The sequence below is a fragment of the Platichthys flesus genome, chromosome 1, assembly GCF_949316205.1.
Source record: "Platichthys flesus chromosome 1, fPlaFle2.1, whole genome shotgun sequence".
NCBI classification, from domain to species: Eukaryota; Metazoa; Chordata; class Actinopteri; order Pleuronectiformes; family Pleuronectidae; genus Platichthys; species Platichthys flesus.
In genome coordinates, this window is record NC_084945.1 from 26,631,765 (window position 1) to 26,650,148 (window position 18,384).

Here is an 18,384-nt window from a genome sequence, read left to right on the forward strand (position 1 = left end):
TTGAAAAAAAAAGGAAACCTGGAGACGTAACCTTGGGCTCTGGGAACCTCGTGATATGCCATGGTCACATTTTAATGAAATGCAAAGTCAGTTATTGGAAAAAAAAATGTGACCAGGAAAACATGTTCCCAAGGACACTTTTTCATACGGACAGGAGGAACTGGGGATCAAACTGCCAAACTGGCAATGAGCCCACTCCACCCACTGAGCCACAGCTGATAGAAAAGGGTGAAGGATTTTAATCTGTTCAAAATGTGCCCAGATACAGTCACTAAATGGTATATAGTACACAGAAAAGGTTTGGATCAGCTGCTGCTCTGCCTTCCAATGTATTTCAAGCTTGGCGCTCTTCAACAAGAGCTTTTTCTATCTAGCGGTTTATTTATAAATAGAGAAGAGGCAGGAAACGAAGCACCGTTCTGTCAAAGCATGTACACTAAACAATAATGATGATAATCACTGGCGGCCTGTGATAACATTTATTGGGGGGGGGGGGGGGGGGGGAGTGAAGCGTTGGATGGACAAACAAACAGAGGCCAGACTAAAATAAAAAAAAAACACAATACACAATATGTCAATCCTGTAGCCTTCATCCAGCTGATGAGCAATGTTAAGCCGGCCGCAAATATCGAGCCTCATTGTGTCAAAGTGACTGTGGCAACTTTGCCATTTGCAAATCTTCAGAGAGAAATTTTAGGTTTTGCACCCCCTTCGTTGTCCACAGTTTAAAACAGCAACCAGGGAAAGCAGTAAAAGACGTTACTTACATCACATCCATTTAGTTAACTCTGTTTTTCATAACAAGACAAGGAGAAGCCCCGGCTGTAAGCTGAGCGGGCCACGTGGCTTTAATAGCACTGCCATACAAGCCAGTATGATGATGCCAAAGATTCTGATTTTCACTATAACAACCAGTTCAAAAGTGATGTTCCTTTTTTTTGGGGGGGGGTGTTTTTGTTAAGAAGTTAACTGATTTGCCGCAGTTCCCCTCAAAAAGTCTCCATATGTTTGTCGGTCAGCTCGCGGCGAAAGAAACTCAGAACATACCTGATATGGGGTTGAGGGTCGACCAATCACATTAGATGAATTAAATACTAAATTTCCTTGTGTATTGAATTGAAACATAAATCAATACCTAAGGCTGTAAATAGAGGTGGGACAGCCTGGGGAGCAGAGAGCTGCGTCCCCTGGAAAATCTGCAAAAACCAATCAAAGAACAGCCTCAGGTCCTGCTGTTAAAAGTTGAATGACTTACATTCACTTCATTTGGCCGGTGCCCCGCCCCAGGGAGTTTTATGTGTTTAGACAGGAACTAAATACAGTTTGAAAACAACTTATATTGAATACTCACAGGGGCTTACGGTGTTCCAGGAGCATTGTAACTGTTAAATATTATTTTATAATTAAATGGTGTTCAACATCTTTTTTTTTCTCATGATATTGTAGGGGATTAATGATGATAGTACAATATTAAAAACTAGAAAACAATTCATAACATTGTATGAAATATCACAGAAGATGCATAGATGAGTAAATAAAAACTTATTATTGTTCTGGATTATTGCACTGTATGACAAATTTGCCTCATTGTTTTCCTTTTGTTTCTAGAGATGAATCAGCATAAACTTTGGAAGCTATTTGCGCCAACTGGTCTCAAGTTATTTCTTAAGGTTCAACATCAGTTACGCCAGTTGAACCATCAAGGCTCAAGCCTTCTTCTCACTTAGGCAGATAAATCTTAACTGGCCTAAAGTAAAATGTCTACATCGGCTCTATATAAGTTGGATGGATGCTGCCTGAGGAAGAGTGGCCTTGTCTCTCCCCTTATTACAGTACATGTCTTTAATGTGCAGACCATTTGCAGTACATCAGCTGACAATCAGTCATATTCACACAGGCACACACTGACAGAAGTGAGCCTAAAATAGATTCACACTGAGCCAAAGTGTGACAGCACAACACTTGTAATACGACCCAATATATTGTTTTGAAGAGCCCAATATTTGGTCATTAAAAGTATTTTATGATTCTTATAATGGAAGGTGAGCACATTTGATTCCGCCCACCCTCTCTAAACCATCTCATTCTCCCGCCGCTGCTGATGAAAATCGTTTATTGCCTGTCACACCACCACCACCAGCCCATTCCCCCGTTCTAAATGTCTGACAATCATCGGAGCGATTGTTTTTCTCTCCTCCAGCGGGTGCAGCCCTGCCGTCCTCCCTCTCCATGTTAATTTGACTGTAAGTCACCCTGGAATACATTGTGTTTCTCTGAGATTTAGAGCAACCATTAGGAGCCATGCAGGCCGGTCAATATGATGATCACAACCTTCCTATTAAAACCCATAAATACCGAAACACCCACTACGTCGGAGGAGAGAAAGTATTTTCTGACAGCTAAGGGGGAAATGCTGGCGGCAATAAACAGGCTTCAATCATTTTTTTTTCCTCCCCTATATATGTTTCACAGCATTTTGGAAACGAGCAGCCTATTCCTTGTGATAGGGGGCGTAGGTGAGCTTGTTTTCAGCCGATAGTTAGCATTTGTCCTCCTGTAGTCTTGATTTATTTCTTTTATTGAGTCTTTCCTCCTAAGCCGCTGGTCCTCTATCTACTATTTAATCTGCTGTACTGACCTGTGTCTCATTCCGACTTTATGTAACAAAGCTACTTTGCCCTCATTCTCCTCCGTGGTTCCTTCTGGCAAAAGTACTGTTACCTTTTTCTCCATCTCTATCTCTCTCGCTGCCGCTGTTCCCTTCCTAGTTTTTTTTAAATTGTGTAACTCTTTTATTTATCTGTTCCTTTTTGCTTCTTCCTCTTTCCCTCTCAGTTACAGCCTGTTCTTCTTTGGCATGGTGCTGACCATCTCCTTTACCTTTCACCCCACCCCCAACCTCCACAATGCTGTCCTCTGTCCTCTCTGTTGTCTCTCACCATAGTTCTTGCACCCGTCCCTTGCTTGGTCTCTCCACTTCCTCCCTAGCTGTGTTCATGTGAAGTGACGGCTGCTCACTGACTCCCGAGGAAACATCTTCTCCATCTCCCATGAGCGAAGATATTTGCTGGCCCTGTTCACAGCAACTCTCCCCCCACACACACACACAGACACACACACACACACAAACCCTCTCTAATTCCTCACGTTGTACAAAAATTAGGCCAAAAATTTCCCAGACACAGGTGCTGCCATCTTGTGCTGGTGACATCATTCAGAGCCAGGGCCTGCACAGTAGGGATTGTGAAGTGAAGCCAAAGTTAAAACAAATTTTACCAGAAAGATGGACGCTGGAACATACATTAGTGAATTCTGCTGGGTTCTCAAATGTCCCCCTGACCTTCTGTGGGATGTTTACCAGGGAACTTGCAGGAGAAAGTCTGCAGAAATTCCGAAGCCTCTCACACTTACATTTGCATTCCCACATACAGCCGCTGGGGAGAAACTCAGAGTTCAGTGAATGTCGGAAAGCAGCTACCAACCCAGGTTATAACGTCAGTTCCAGAGAGACACAAACACTTGTAGATGCAGGAAAGTTATAAATAATACTATTTACTCCAATATGAACACTATCGATAATAGTAGTGGCTGTGATTATAAAATTACACAAAATCTTACTTTCTCAAATATTTAAGCTACACAGACTCATACACTGAAGCATACGGCACAAACACAAACACAGACACTATTATAGACCTGAATAAATACACAAAGGAGTGCATCCTATGTGCTTACAAGTGTTCTTACACTGTATACAGTCTTGTATATCACTGAAAAGGATGAACACATGTAATATACAGAATCACACACAGAACCAAACATGTCATCTATTTATGCATCCACTCACAAACACACAAACACACACGCACACACACACCCACACTCGCACACATACACACGCACATGCACTTGCACTTGCACTTGCATTTGCACTTGCACATGCACACAGTCATATCCCATACGATTAAGACATATCTCTTAGACCAGAGTAGACACCGCCTTGTTCTTGGAATGTCCTAAAACCTTTTCCATGTCCCATTTTCAACCACTTACTCAGCATGTGTTGCTCTCATCTAAGGCTTTTAGGCCCCATTAGATGTTTATGCCAACCAGCGGCAGAGCAAAGCAGGGATCCGACTACAGGGCGCCTCCGGAGCTCCCTGTTAATGTAATAGCGAGCATACCGCAGCCTCTCTCTGTGGCTGCCTGCTGCCTATACTGAACTGGTCACATTTATCTGGCCTCCTGTCTGAATTCATTAAGCGTGAGTGCCCTCCTTGGCTCAGTTGGAGCAGCGTGGGTGGACAGATAGAAGGATGAAGTGGTGTATACATATTATTTTAATTCATGAATCTATGGAAAAGTCCATCTATCTGAGTCAGTGTACATTTGAACGGTTTGATTTCAACACTAGAGTGACATTTTTTCCAACAGACCACAGAAAATGAGAAGGGAATTCATTTTCTGCTCTTGAGGCTTATATTGTAAAACCCACAATATAACTGGCCTGGATTAGTGAGGCCCATTTCAATTTTTGGCAGAAGAAATTTGAATTATAATTTCTCTTTCTTAAGAAAATGCAGAAACAAGGATGTACAACTAAATTTCCCTCAGTATGATTTACAATGAGAGAAAGAAAATATAAGTTGATTATTAGATTATTACAATTGTTATTATGTACTTGTTTGATGGTATCCAGCGAATAGAGTCTTAAAACATGCTTAATTATATTTAACCGCGAACAGATAACTAACACGGTGCTGTCTGGGCTTCTGTTGCTGGAAGGATACGGTTCAAGCTGTATTTTGATAAGGGCGATCAGTGTTCAGGTTCCACAATCTCCACAACATATCAGTACATTATCCTACTACATTAGAATCACATGCAGACATTTTGGACATAAATTCAGCCCCTGTAATCACTAACGTGGATATATTTCTTGAAAACAAAGGATATTTTCCCCTTTAGTGTTTCATTACCTTATCCGAGACGACATGTCTTCACAGGTCCACATGAACTACATTATTCAAGACCTTTAATCTGAAATCAGGCATTGATTAGGTGAGCCATGCTGCTATTTCAACAAGCAAGAGACGGATAACAGAAACCTGGAAGTATTTTCAGAATTTTCTTGGAGGAAAGATGAATTGTACCACGGCCAGGCACAGGGGAGAAGGCTGCTAAACGTTTACTTGTTAAAGCAATCAGATGGGAAATCCGTCCTGAATGGGTCTGTGTCTACTGGCCAATGTTACTTGGTTCTGAACGTGTGTCCCAATTTTCAAATGATAGACGGGTCCTGGTCAAGTTCGGTTGGAACATTTCCAGGTCATTTCAGAATCACTAATGTTTCACAAACACCTATACCGTGTGACATTGTATTTTACTAATTGATCTGACAGAACAACTTGTGGACATTACACATCTTTTCAGGTTTGATAAACTACTTGAAAACAAAAAGTGCTTCATATTCGCATCCCTGTCCCTTTTTGGGAAAACTCCAAATAGTGATGCAGATGTCTCTTGGCATTTCCCTGGAATAAACTGTATGAGAAAGTTTCACATTCACTTTCATACTGAACCCGCAGTCAGTCGCTGTCGTCCCTACTAAGCAGCCGATGTGCCAAAACATCAGTAAACACTTTTTGGACAGAGCTGCATTGACTTGATTGGCTGCATGCTGCTAAATTTAAAGCTACTAAGACTCCAGTATTCCAAGATTAACACACACACACAAATGAATCATGACATCTTCACAATAAACACGCACTTAAATATGAACATATAGTGTAATGGACAGAGAGATATATGAAAATAGGAGGCAAAGTCAGAGTCAAAGTGAACTTTATTGTCATTCATGACCACACAGCAAAGAGTGCCCGGCAGAATGAAACTGCTCGTCTCCCACAAAGCACTGACACACAAGGGAAACAGACACACACACACACACACACACACACACACACACAGACACACACACACACACACACACACACACACAGACACCTTACAAATACATGTAGACAATAACAACTACAGCTTAACAGAATAATGTGTCAGAATAATATTAGCAGATTTAAATTATTGTAATCTAAGCACAGTTATTCATTATATAAATGTTTTCATATGACTATCAACCATATGACCAGGATCAGCATCAACCTTTAATACGACCTAAGAAGTGACGACCTGGTAATGGAATAGTTTTGAGTCCAAACCACATGGATGCATCCACCTTGAGTTGCCAGCCAGCCAGACCATACACTGTGTTTCTTCCCACTTCCCCAAACCTGTCTCCTGTCTCTTCACTGTGGTTAGCGGCTGGTGTGGGGTCAGAATACCTCGTATTTGCAGTGGTTAAAACTATCAAGTTATCATAAAGAAAGAGTTATTGTGGTTCTCAAAGCATAACACATTACACATTACAATTCACAGATATGTACTGAACTCCAGAGATCCTCCGGAGTTTCTCTGGAGGAGGTGCATGAGTGGAAACAAATCCAAGTCCGAGTGAGAGCTCTGAGAGAGACTTCTGCCGATTTTCTGCTCGCCTGACCCCATAGTATAAAGTCTGCAGAGAGTCCTGAGTGAATGTGGCAACACTGCAGGGGGTGGGGGGGACTGATGATGTTGCTAGCATGAGACAGACGAAGAAATGAAAAATATCTAAACCAAAAGGGGGGAAAAAAGGGCTGTCATATTGTAGAAGACACCCACAAAGATGTCAAGTCAAGAATGTGTATGTCACATCGTGCCTCTGCCTGCTGCACCAGCTTCCGCTTGAATCCTGTGGCAAATGTGTTGCTGTTGTGAACGTGTCAGTGGAGAATCTCCCTCTGTGTTGTGCTTGTGTGAAATGCAAACTGGGGGGAAAGTCTGGACCCAATTCTCCTGAGTTCCTCTACAGGTAATGTCTGAAAACAGCTCTGGTTTTACACTGGTTTATCTTGAACCCTGCTAGTGACAACATTTTGTGCAGACATGGTTCTCAGTCTTTATCTTTGCCAACATGAGGCCAAGATTTGTGGTTTTGACTGAAGTAACTTATTAAGAATGGGATGCATGAGGTTCAGATGTTGTGCCCCCACCCAACCATTTCCAGTCTGCTGGAAATTAAGTCTGAAAATCCAGTCTGTAACAACTCTGGACAATCGGAGCACAGGACAGGGTTAAACGCTGCACATTCTTCAAGCATAGCAAATAAGTGTACACAATGCACATGAGGATCAACGTCACACGAAGTCAATAAAGTTCGTATTTACTGCATTATTTACTAGTGAACCCTTTCACCTCCTCCTGCTCAATGTGTTGTTCTGCAAGTTGTGTAGTTTGAACTTTGACTAACCTTTGAAACAGTTCCTGCAAAATACCTATAAAACTGATGACATTCCCATCAGTCGCAGCACTACTTTTTGTTTGAGGCAACTTGTTGAACCATGTTATTGTGAGCATGTGGATATTTTGCCTCACGGAGCATTGAAGGGATAGTTCACTGAAAAATAAAAATGCACTCCCCACTATGCCGATGGAAGGGCAGGGTGGAGGGTTTTGAGTCCCCAAAAAATGTGTGGAGTTTGAGGGGTAAACAGCATTGCAGCCGCAACCAAAACAATTGACTTTAGTGGTGACTTCTTCTTCAAACTTAAAAAAGCTATAAAATGCTTTAATTTTCTTGGGTTTCTATCAAAGTGTCATAACAACAATCTTGATATAGTCTTTTTGCACTGTCATAAGATGACTGTGTATGTCATTGTTCATAATGAAGCTTTTAAAGTTGAATAATATCATTATGTATAGTGTTTAAATAATCTGAATGGATGGATGGAGAAAATGGATAGTTAATTTATTCATCTAATTCTTATTTATTTTATTATTTCTCTTAATTTCTCTTAATTTATTTATTTTGTGACCAGTGTTTATTTACCCAAGTCGGTTGTTCTCTATGATGCAAACAATTGTTGTAATTGTAGTCTTCGTCGGCCAGTCTACAATGCAACCCCCATTCACCCATCATACAATAGCCTATTTAGATGAGCATAATGAGAAATTGGGATCACGCCATCCAGGCTATTGTGGTGTTTGAGTATGAGCAAATTGCCTGTTTTTTAGTCATAGAGAAGGTGTCCAGGTGGGATGGGGGCTGGAAGGTTTTACCTCAGTGCATACAGCTGCTGAAATGGCCAAACGCGAGCTGCAGTCAGCAACACCAGTGTCTGTAATTAAAAGTCACGAAAGAAGGAGCGTAGTGAACTGTTTATGCAGACTGAGGAGTTTGAGCAGAAGGGAGGATGAAGCATGAGTCAAGGTTGAATTGCAAAGTATTGTTATGCAGCCTTGAGTGTGTGGGTCATGAGCGGGTCAGGCCTCATACAGCAGCTACTCTGAATAGACTTTCTGTTAAATATGACAAATTCTGGTCTATAACTGTAACTATGGCTTTTTGATATGCCCTTTACAGTATTGTCTATTTCAAATATACAGCTGATTCATATCATGTTGTGGTCATGGCTGCAAAGTAAATATTAGGGATACTTAAGTACATGGATTTTTAATGCATAGTTAGTGGCAGGGATATTTGTAGCTTTTCAGGGCCCTATGCATAGGGTCCTAACACTTGGCACTCCCCATCCATCCCTCCAACAATTGGGACACACTACAACTGACAAGGGGGGAATGGGATTGGGCCAATGTCTGCTGTTCCGTATACTTAGTGTCAAAGCCCCACCCCCTAAAAAAACGTCAATATCCCTGATATGTTTATTCTAAGCTAATTGAATTGGCAGAATTGGATAGCTTATGATATTATGTTATAATATGACCATATGCACATAAGTGGTCTGCATTCTGCAAGATACTGCCTTGGTTGGTGGTATTAGAAACAAATCAAGGTGTGAGCAAATGATGCTTCCCCAAATGGTGCTCCAGAGAATAGCTGCTGCATGGGCGCATCCAGGATCTTTCTAATCCGGGGCCATGAACGCGCCACATTTTACCCAGAGGGGCTAAGGGAAGGAGCAAAGACACTTGATCCTCCAATGAAATGCTGTAATACAGTGGCAAATATTACAAAGGGCTGCTAACATTTGTTGGAGACTGAAGGTTGAAAAAGGGCACAGGTGTGAAGATAGCCAGGCTTTGTGTGCAGATACTGAAAATGTCTAAATGTATGCAGGAGGCATTCAGAAGTTTGCCTCTGTGTGTTCAATACCAAAGAAACATTAGTATTTCACAGAGGTGAAGAATATCACATTTCGGAGCCAACAGAGCATGTCAACATAGTCCTGTGTGCAGAATGTTATGAAAATCGGCTCAACCTTGCAAGACAAACAGCTAATGAAACTGACAAGCGTATGAAACCACATGGATGTAGCTTATTTGCATTCAACCTGGAGATACTGGAGTTCCTCAACACAAAAGGCTATATGTTGTTTCTTAGAAATAACAAGAGAAAATTAGGTCCTGAAGCACATTAATTATCTGTGTACAAGCTTTTGCAAAGCAGCGTTTAGTTTCCTCTGCACAAAGAGTTGTGTAGTTTGGCACGAGAAAGAAAAAGACTTTGCTAAACTTTTTGTATTATTGGTGTAAGCCTCTGCAGCAGTTTTTGCTGAATGTAAGTGTTTGTGTGCTCCCATGTGCAATTTACTGCATTTACTGTGTAGGAGTGTGTGAGTATATATATGCATTACATTTTTCTTTCACTCAGAATATGACATGTATTTAGTCTGGCAAAGCTTCCTACTCTTAAAACTGTATAGCTCCCCCCAGCAAACACACACACACACACACACTTAAAAACACATTCACATAATCACGGAGAGCAGTGCCAGGGAACCAGTCACTGTGACACCTCAAGCCAGACACCCCCTCTATGGCAATCTTCCATCTCTTGTGCAACAACAACATACACACACACAAACAGACTCAACGGCAAACACAAGGGACATACTGTACATGTGCAGTTCTTAAACCTTGAGCTTGTTCAGTGTTACCGTGACCGCACAACAGGGATTTTGCTCTTGTCTCATGCACAAATCACTTGGTGGAAATCTTCTGTCCGCTTGTGTTATGCTGCAACAGTTGCTTTGAACACACGCTCATTAGAACAAATAAAAATGATATATTTATTAAACGATAAAAGCATACATTCCTTGGCTGCAACCCCTATTTCGCTTGACAGAGATAGACGATTAATAGACCCCCCCCCCCCCCCCCCCACACACACACACACACAAACACACACACATGCAGTATCTATGATGAAGTTCACATATGATTTCAGTCACTTGTGAAACAGGGACCAAATTAACACATGACAGTGACAGCACCTGCTCCTGGTTGTAAGATAAAGAGGTGTCCACACACACAAACACACACACACACTTATTCACATACTTGCACCACTTGCATACACACAAAGTAAACAGAGCACCAGAGAGTGAGATGAATACAGAGTGGAGGCGAGTCACTCACAGCAGAGTGGGATGCAGATGAGACGCCTACACCAGACTGAAAGAGAGAGGCAGAGAGACAGAGGATGAGATGGAATGTCAGAGCGACAGTGTTAAACAGGGAATACCAATCAGTTTAACTATTCATATGTAGTATAGACATAATTAATGAAATCTCTTACAAAGCTAAAAAACTGACGAGGAACTAAGTGTCTATTTGGAACTTCTCCCTCCTTCATCGGCTCAGCTCATTTCCTTCTTGTTTACAGAGATAACTGTTGCACCTTTACGACAGGGAGGAAATGTGAAGGATGACGTGGGTTATTTTCATCCTGGTGCTCACTTCAGTCTGTTGTCATGCAGGGATGCTGGGAGTCAGTTGTTGATAATGAAAGAAAACATTTATATGATGGCATCTTATTAAATGCAGTGCAGCAGCATAACAAGCATGATTTGAGTAGCAATTTGAACGGACACAACAATTGTCTGGGAAGCAACAATACAAAACAGACACACAAAGGATTTCTTTTTTTTTCTTTAATTGACATGTTTTGTAAAAGTTTTGGACTTGTAGTTATAGCTCCTCAACAGTAGGGGAGCTGCAACCCCCTCCGCTTCTCTACTTCCAGCATATTTGGTGTCATGTTGACTACATTGTCACTTGGTGTTGCCATGTCTTTAGAGATAAGCTACTCAATTCATTCATCTTTTCTAATCTTACAAATTCTCAAATGATTTACTTTTTCTTCCATCTTAAAGGTTTATTACCTGGAGAGCTATCCATCCAGTATCTTGCAGTAAAGTTAGTGTTAGTCTGAGCTAAAACCTAACATTAACATGCTCTGAATAATTTGATGGAAGTATTCCCTTACTAGGCCAAACAAGCTTCATGATTAAGAAAATAAATGCATTAAGCTAAGTGCTAACATTTGTTGACATGCTGCTCAAACGTCTTGTGACGGTTCTGATTTAAGCAACTTCAGGGACTTCCTGAAAGATTGTACTGAGGGTTTATTAGCTTATCCGTTTATATTTAGTTAGGCTCTTCTACGTACCTTTGCCTCCCTTTAAAAGAAGTGTAATGCATTCACTAAGCATTTTTCTAGTCTAGCCACAACTCAAAGTACTTTTCATTGCAAGTCACACTCACCCATTCACACAGCGCTAATATATGATGCACTTTTTCCATCACATACCATCCCTCCAGTGCTAGCATACCTGTCAGGGGGAAATTGGGGTTCAGTGTCTAGCCCAAGGACACTTGTTCCACCTCAGCAAACAGACTACTACTTGAACTTAAGGAGACAAACACCTTAACTTGTGTTTGCTCTTCATTGTGCTGTTTTTCATGTTGTTTGAACTTAGTTATCTGTTCCTGCCCATGTGAAGCATGGACAGCACTAAATGTAAAGGCCAGGCCATTGGTGTCCACCCAGAAAAATTACTGAAGCTTCACGTTCATTTGAATCTGAAACTAGCTCACTGACTGACAGATCTGCCATGTAACAAAGCTAAACTGTGCTGGGTCTGGATTTGAACATGAATGGTTGTCTGACAGAGATGTCATCACTGTTAGCGTGACAGCTCTCTCCTTTCACCGTCACATAATCTTTTAGCAGATGCACACACCCCCCACACACACACACACACACCGACACACACACACACACACACACACACAAACACACGCACACACACACACACACACACACACACACACACACATGCACACACCAATTTGGCCTCTAGCACACCGCTGAAGGACCCTTTGATATGACAGATAGATTATTTTTATCTCCAAAGTAAAGGTTGACCATGTTGACGGCGATTATTTACTGTTTCATCAACAACACACAGACCTTGTGTGTCATCCTCTGTCACCTTTATGTTGGGTCACAGGTTTGATCCGTTTACGCTCAAGCCCACCCCCTCGCCTCCAAGGCGTCGAATACGTCCTCAACGTTACAGCAACAGATGACAACGCCTCAGGCGGACCTCAGGCCCTCTCATCCACAGCCCAGGTCATAGTCGGAGTGGATGATGTGAATAACAACAAGCCTGTCTTTGAGAAGGTAAGACCGACAATCTCACGCACTTCTTTCAACCATTATCTGCTGGTGTCCTGGTCGCCTTGCCTTTCTCCTTCTACTGTATCTCAATCACTTCTCACTCAATCATTTTCAGTACAAGTTCTTTATTTTGCCTCCATCTATTCTATGCAATACTACTCCATCACTTCCCTGTCTCCCTCTCTCTCTCGTGTTTCTCTCTCCCCTATTTATTAGTCTCCCCTCTCTGGAGGAGTGATTTGCCGCCTTGACCCTCATCGGTGCTCTCTCGTCTCCATCCTACATCATCTCGGTCTTTTAATTAAAGCTTAAAGGGGGTGCGGGTGCTAAGTCGGCTCTTGCTTTTTTCAAATCATATCCCATTTTTTAAATTAGCTGACTTTTGAAGCCCCCCGATGTATCATGAACCAAGATTAGGAGCACCGGCTTGCTGAGTAAACCTTGCTCATTCCCTCCTAGGGGAAGTAAGCGGCAAGTGTTTCCCTCTTGGCTTTACCTCTTTATAGGGAGAAACAGAGGGATGGGCGACAAGATAAGAGCCTAGAGAAAAGAGGAATTCCTGGTCCACAGTATTTCATGTGAAGCTGTATACTCGATTTTCTCTCTGAGGAATCCCCTGCTGGCATCATAGTGCAACTTAATGATTCATTCTTTAGCCTCTGCTGGCGAGATGCTGAATATAATGCCCCTGCCCCTGGGCCGCCACATACACACTGCCATTGCCGCTTCTAAGTCAAAGAGCCAATTTGAAAAAGGAAAAGAAAACACAACTGAAAATGGAAAAAATTCAAATCAATCAAAGAAAAATGTAAGAACAAAGAAATAAAAATGTGTCAATAGAGGGAAGAGTAAACACCGGACGACCACTGTTTATTTTCTTTGTCTCTGGTGAAAGATGGGCAAAGAAGCTGAGTGAAAAAGTACAGAAGAAAGTAAATAAGTCCTGGGACAAAGAAGTGATACGAGGTAGAGCGCTGGTTTCTTTCTTAATAGAGAGATCTGAGGTCAGCTGCTGTTTCCTCTGCGGCTGGCAGCCAGCAGCGGGACACTGGAGCAGAAAAAGCCTTTTATCTTGTTTTAATGCCAAATCATAGAACATACTGCAGCTTCTCTGGAACTCAGTGCTGGATCAGTGGACCAGGACAGAACAACCAAGAGACACACAGAGAGGTAGATTTACAGAAAACCAAGATCTATCAGAAAACAAGAGCAAACTGGACAGAACAACATGAACAAAAATAACCATCCAGTAATCCTGCAATTGGGAATGCACTGAATTCAAAACTTGTCACACAGCTACATACCCGATCACATTCATTTATGCCCCTGCCCATGTATGTATTGATGATTTGGATGAATATTACTTGGTCGGTTGGTTTTGGGACAACCGTAGAGCGGCCGCTGCTGGAGAAATCAGAACGAAAAGCGAAAGCACCTCCACTGAGTCTAAACATAATCCTGCCTCCCTGCTGAAGGCAGTCAAATCTTTATGGATGGCCACCAACCACGTGGGAACGTATAAGAAACAGTGAGCAAGACAAAGAGTGCACAATAAACTGTGGATGTGTGCACACACAGCTTTCTATCTAATATGCATGCAGTGTGACTATTCACGCCTCATACATTCAACATGCTACACAAAAGCCTGAGTGGACCATGTAGATGTGTCAGTCACCGGGTTTTTCTCCTGTGTGTTTGTAAAATTAGCTAAACAAGTAAAAGCATTTCTTCTCATGTCCACAATACACAAGACACTATTTGTTCATGGTGTTGGTCATGATATCTTGTGATGCCCCTGTTTCAAACCAAATTAGGCAGTGCATTAAGGCACCAAGGTCTACGCTGCTTATAAGAGGATCCTAGTAGCAGTAAGTAAGGAGCCAATAATCCCACCCACCAAGCCACATCGTCTCCCTCTGTCCTCGGCCAGACTGGATATCGCCACAGCGTTTTATTTGATGTGAACAGGTGTCTCTTCCCACTTTGCATACCTCAGCTGGCTCCTTTCAACATGAAGACCTTATTAAGCAGCCTGGGTAATGGTCTCATGCAACCGATCCAAATTAATTACAGTTTTTTCATCGGTGTCATTGCAATATTCAGTCTCCCCACTGAGTCATTCAGTGCATCCCATATATCCTTCATCTTGTTTGCATCTTCAAACCTGTTTGATAAAACAAACAGTATTTAATGTTTGTGTTATCAAAGAGGTTTAGTTGCCTTTGAACCTCAGTGATGAGTCTCTTGGCCATCCGTCACTTAAGACGTGGCATGTTGAACATGGCCCCCTGTTAGTTCTGATATTTTTTGATTGGCTGCCAGTATTTCTATAGTCTATCAACCTGTTCTGAAACCGACTTCAACAATATACTTTGCTGCGTTGCTGTCATTAAAGTTGCCTTTCTGACTCCAACATTCACTTAGTTAGAACAATAGAGTTAGAACAATATTCATATAATGTTTTGTTCTATGTTTTTTTTTTTGTTATTTATAGTTATTATTGTTCCTGGTGTTGATGGCCATATCATCTGAGCACATGGTGAAGCATAGTTGCACGACTGAAGAATGTAGGCCAGGAGAAAAAAAAATAGGCCAAATGAGAGGAGGCAGGAAGTGAGGGAACAAGAGAAGAGTATAAAATATGTTCCCCTGTTATTAATTAGACGTCAAAGGGAGGCAAACCCTGTAGTACTGTGGGATCCTTTCCTCTCTGTGTCTGTGGCACATCAGCATCACCACTCCAGTGAGACAGAAAAAACAGGAAGAGTTGATGGAGACAGAGTGAGAGAACAATGAGAGACCAGCGAGATAAGAATGAGGATAGAGAAAGTGAGTGTGACACAGACAGGGTTCAAATGAGGATAATACATCTGCATGTGTGTGATGAGCTCAGTGATTGACAGAACCTTTGAGATCCAAACTAGGAGCACCTACATTGTATCACATAACTGAATGAATCTCTGTGGAGTCATGGGCTGCTACATTAACATAGTGTTAATTGCTGAACTTTAGTTATAGACAAATTGCCATGTCCTCCCATTGCACAACTATAAAGCCAAACTATTCAGGATACAGCTTGGAGATTATTCGGAGCCAAGATTTTTAGGTTTCGGCTAATAACTGCACTCGACCAATCGTAAGTGAATTTCGGCTATAAATCACCCTGTTTTACCGAATCAAACACCTTATTAGATGTTAAGGTCTTCAATTTTGGAAGCTGTCACTCATCCATTTTTATGTACAGTCTGTAGAAGTCTCAATATTCCAGTTCTTCTGGCAGAGGACGCAGTCTTTGTATCCTGTGAAAGAAGGAGCTTTTGCGGGACATGTAGACATCGAAGGTCGAAGCAACGTTCCTCTTGAGCAAACACATCCTTTGAGTCTTGAGAGGATGAAGTACAATCTGTACTTAACAGAATCTGTTCTCCAGAACATCTCTTATGACTTTCAGCACGTGAGTGGTTCTGGAGTGGTTTTCTCAGCTGTGTAAAGTGTTTACAAGATATTGCTATATGCGGCTCAAACATGAAAATAAAGTTAAAACATAGAATATTACCTGGCCTCAACAACCAGTGTAAAATCAATATGTTCTTAAGAGCCATTTCAATTTGTATTGTGGACTTGGTTCTAAATATAAATCATATTAAATTTGGCCAATGTTTTCCCCATCTCCAGTAAAAGCTTAGGTTTTTAGTTGTTTTTTTGTCAAAGCACATAAGATCAACAGATCTCATGTTTACCAAAGCGCAGGAGCTGCAGTGAGCACATAAACTTCTGCCCATGGATGCTGGGATGGGCCCCTGAACCCACTCCCATCATACTGCCTAGCGTAAACAGGATTGGCAAATGTAGAAAATAAATGGAAGGAAACGATGGACCTCGGCTTCCCACTTTCTTTCTGTGTTTGCTCATTATTCTGTGTCCATGTTCCACTTTATGTCCCACCAGTAAATAATCTTCTCTCTGTCCCTTCAAAATAAATAGCATTCCACTTCCCACATACTCCCTCACTGTTTCGATAGAATGGAGTATTGATCGAGGCTTCTCCATACTTACATTGCTGATCTTCTCCTCCTCCAACCCATCCCCTCCGCCTGCCACCTCATTCTCCTCAGTGTCAGCAGTACAGAGAGAGCACGTCGGTCCTGGAGAACCAGCCGGCAGGGTCGTTTGCTCTGCAGGTTCACGCTGTGGATGCTGACGAGGGCTCCAATGGCAGGGTCACATACGGCTTCATGCACAAAGACTCAACCGTTCCCGCATTCAGCATACACCCTGACACAGGTACTGGAACACACACAAAATCACTTCCACTTGCACAAAACACAAAAACAGACCAGGGCACATACTTTTATCCCAGTGGGAAGTCTCATACAGACCTCATTCTCTTCAGCATATCCGTCAGGTTTGACAAGGTGCAACAGTTCATGAAGGGTGTTGACAAGTATACAGACATATTTAGAGTTTAAAGCTATTTCTGGATTCCTTTAATGACAGAAGGAAATGAGCCCATATTTTTAAAGCAAAAATAAAGGATCATAATTCAATGCCTTGTGGTTAGATGCATCATAATTACTGTCTGGAAATTGTTTTATCATCTCTTCTCATTAGAATAATCTTCTCAAACCAGAGCTATTGCCCCATTAAATATTTTGAAGCATATTTCAGCCTATCTCACAAAAATAAACATCTACAGCATCGACCCTGTGCACAAGGTAGTTTCATTCAACTGAGCTCATAAGATCACATAAAACAAAGTTACTTCATTTTTTTCATTCATCAAATTTGATTTTTTATAGCTATTAACAAATCACAATTTCCCTCATAGGGCTTTGAGACATCCTCTGCCCTTAACCCCCAATAAGAGAAAAACTACAAAACAACTTTTAACTGGCGGGAAAAGGTGTCAGACAATTTTGTGTAATGCCAAAAAAATGAACATCAGTACAAACAAAATAACATTACATTTCACATCAGTTGCAACATTGTTTTAGTGGAGCAGGAAAGGTTTTAACTGTCAACCCTAAATTCATCTGTGAAATTAATAATGAAGATCATTCTCTCAGTATTTGAAGATAACTTCTTTTGATATACTCTAATATCTTTTTGCTACTAAGTGGAGTCTTTAAAGTTTTGGCAAACAAAGGAAACTTAATTTCTTGTTGAGTTGCAGCTGCTCTGGAGACATGAAACCGAGCGGTGTTTGGTAGGATTTACCTGTCGGATCAACCTTGTTGTGTCTGTCTGTAGGGGTAATTGTGACTGCGAGGAAATTTGACCGTGAGCGCCAACGGGAGTATGCGGTGACGGTGACCGCCACTGACCAGGCTGCCGACCCGCTGATTGGCATTTGTCAGCTCAACATCCTCATCCTGGACCAGAACGACAACAGTCCCAAGTTCGAGAACATCCGATATGAGTGTAAGTAGATGACCAATGTTTTTATTTCTCATTACATTTCTATACAGCTGAACCATCAACGGCAAATATGTTGTGAAGGAAACACATCCCTAGTTGGAATATGGTTAGAGGTTAAATATTATTTTCAATGAATCATGTGTTTAGATTATTTACAGCAGCAGAGTCTCCAGGAGGTGTTAGTGTTGATGGAAGGTGTAAAGATCTCACAACTGCCACAGTCGAGATGGAGGTTTGGCTCCACAGTCCCATCTGTGATTAAGACAACCAAAGCACGTTCTGTTAGAGAAAGATCAGAGTTTTGATTAAATGCTAACAAACTAATTAACAAACTTTAGCGGAGAGCTGCGAGTTCCTAGACATAACCATACAGAAGTTAAATAATGCTGTGGATATTATGCTCTGAGATCGGATATTGATAAGTAGAAAACTACGAAGACAGTTAA

General features: G+C 41.6%; 1 protein-coding gene across 1 annotated transcript in view; it reads left to right on the forward strand.

Annotated features, from left to right (window-relative positions):
• si:ch211-186j3.6 (neural-cadherin) overlaps positions 1-18,384 on the forward strand; it is a 280,670-nt gene that overhangs the window by 105,208 nt on the left and 157,078 nt on the right. The window contains exons 8-10 of the mRNA XM_062390233.1: positions 12,351-12,523; positions 16,636-16,804; positions 17,771-17,941. Coding sequence (XP_062246217.1) covers positions 12,351-12,523; positions 16,636-16,804; positions 17,771-17,941 — 513 coding nt within the window. The remainder of the gene's footprint in view (positions 1-12,350; positions 12,524-16,635; positions 16,805-17,770; positions 17,942-18,384) is intronic.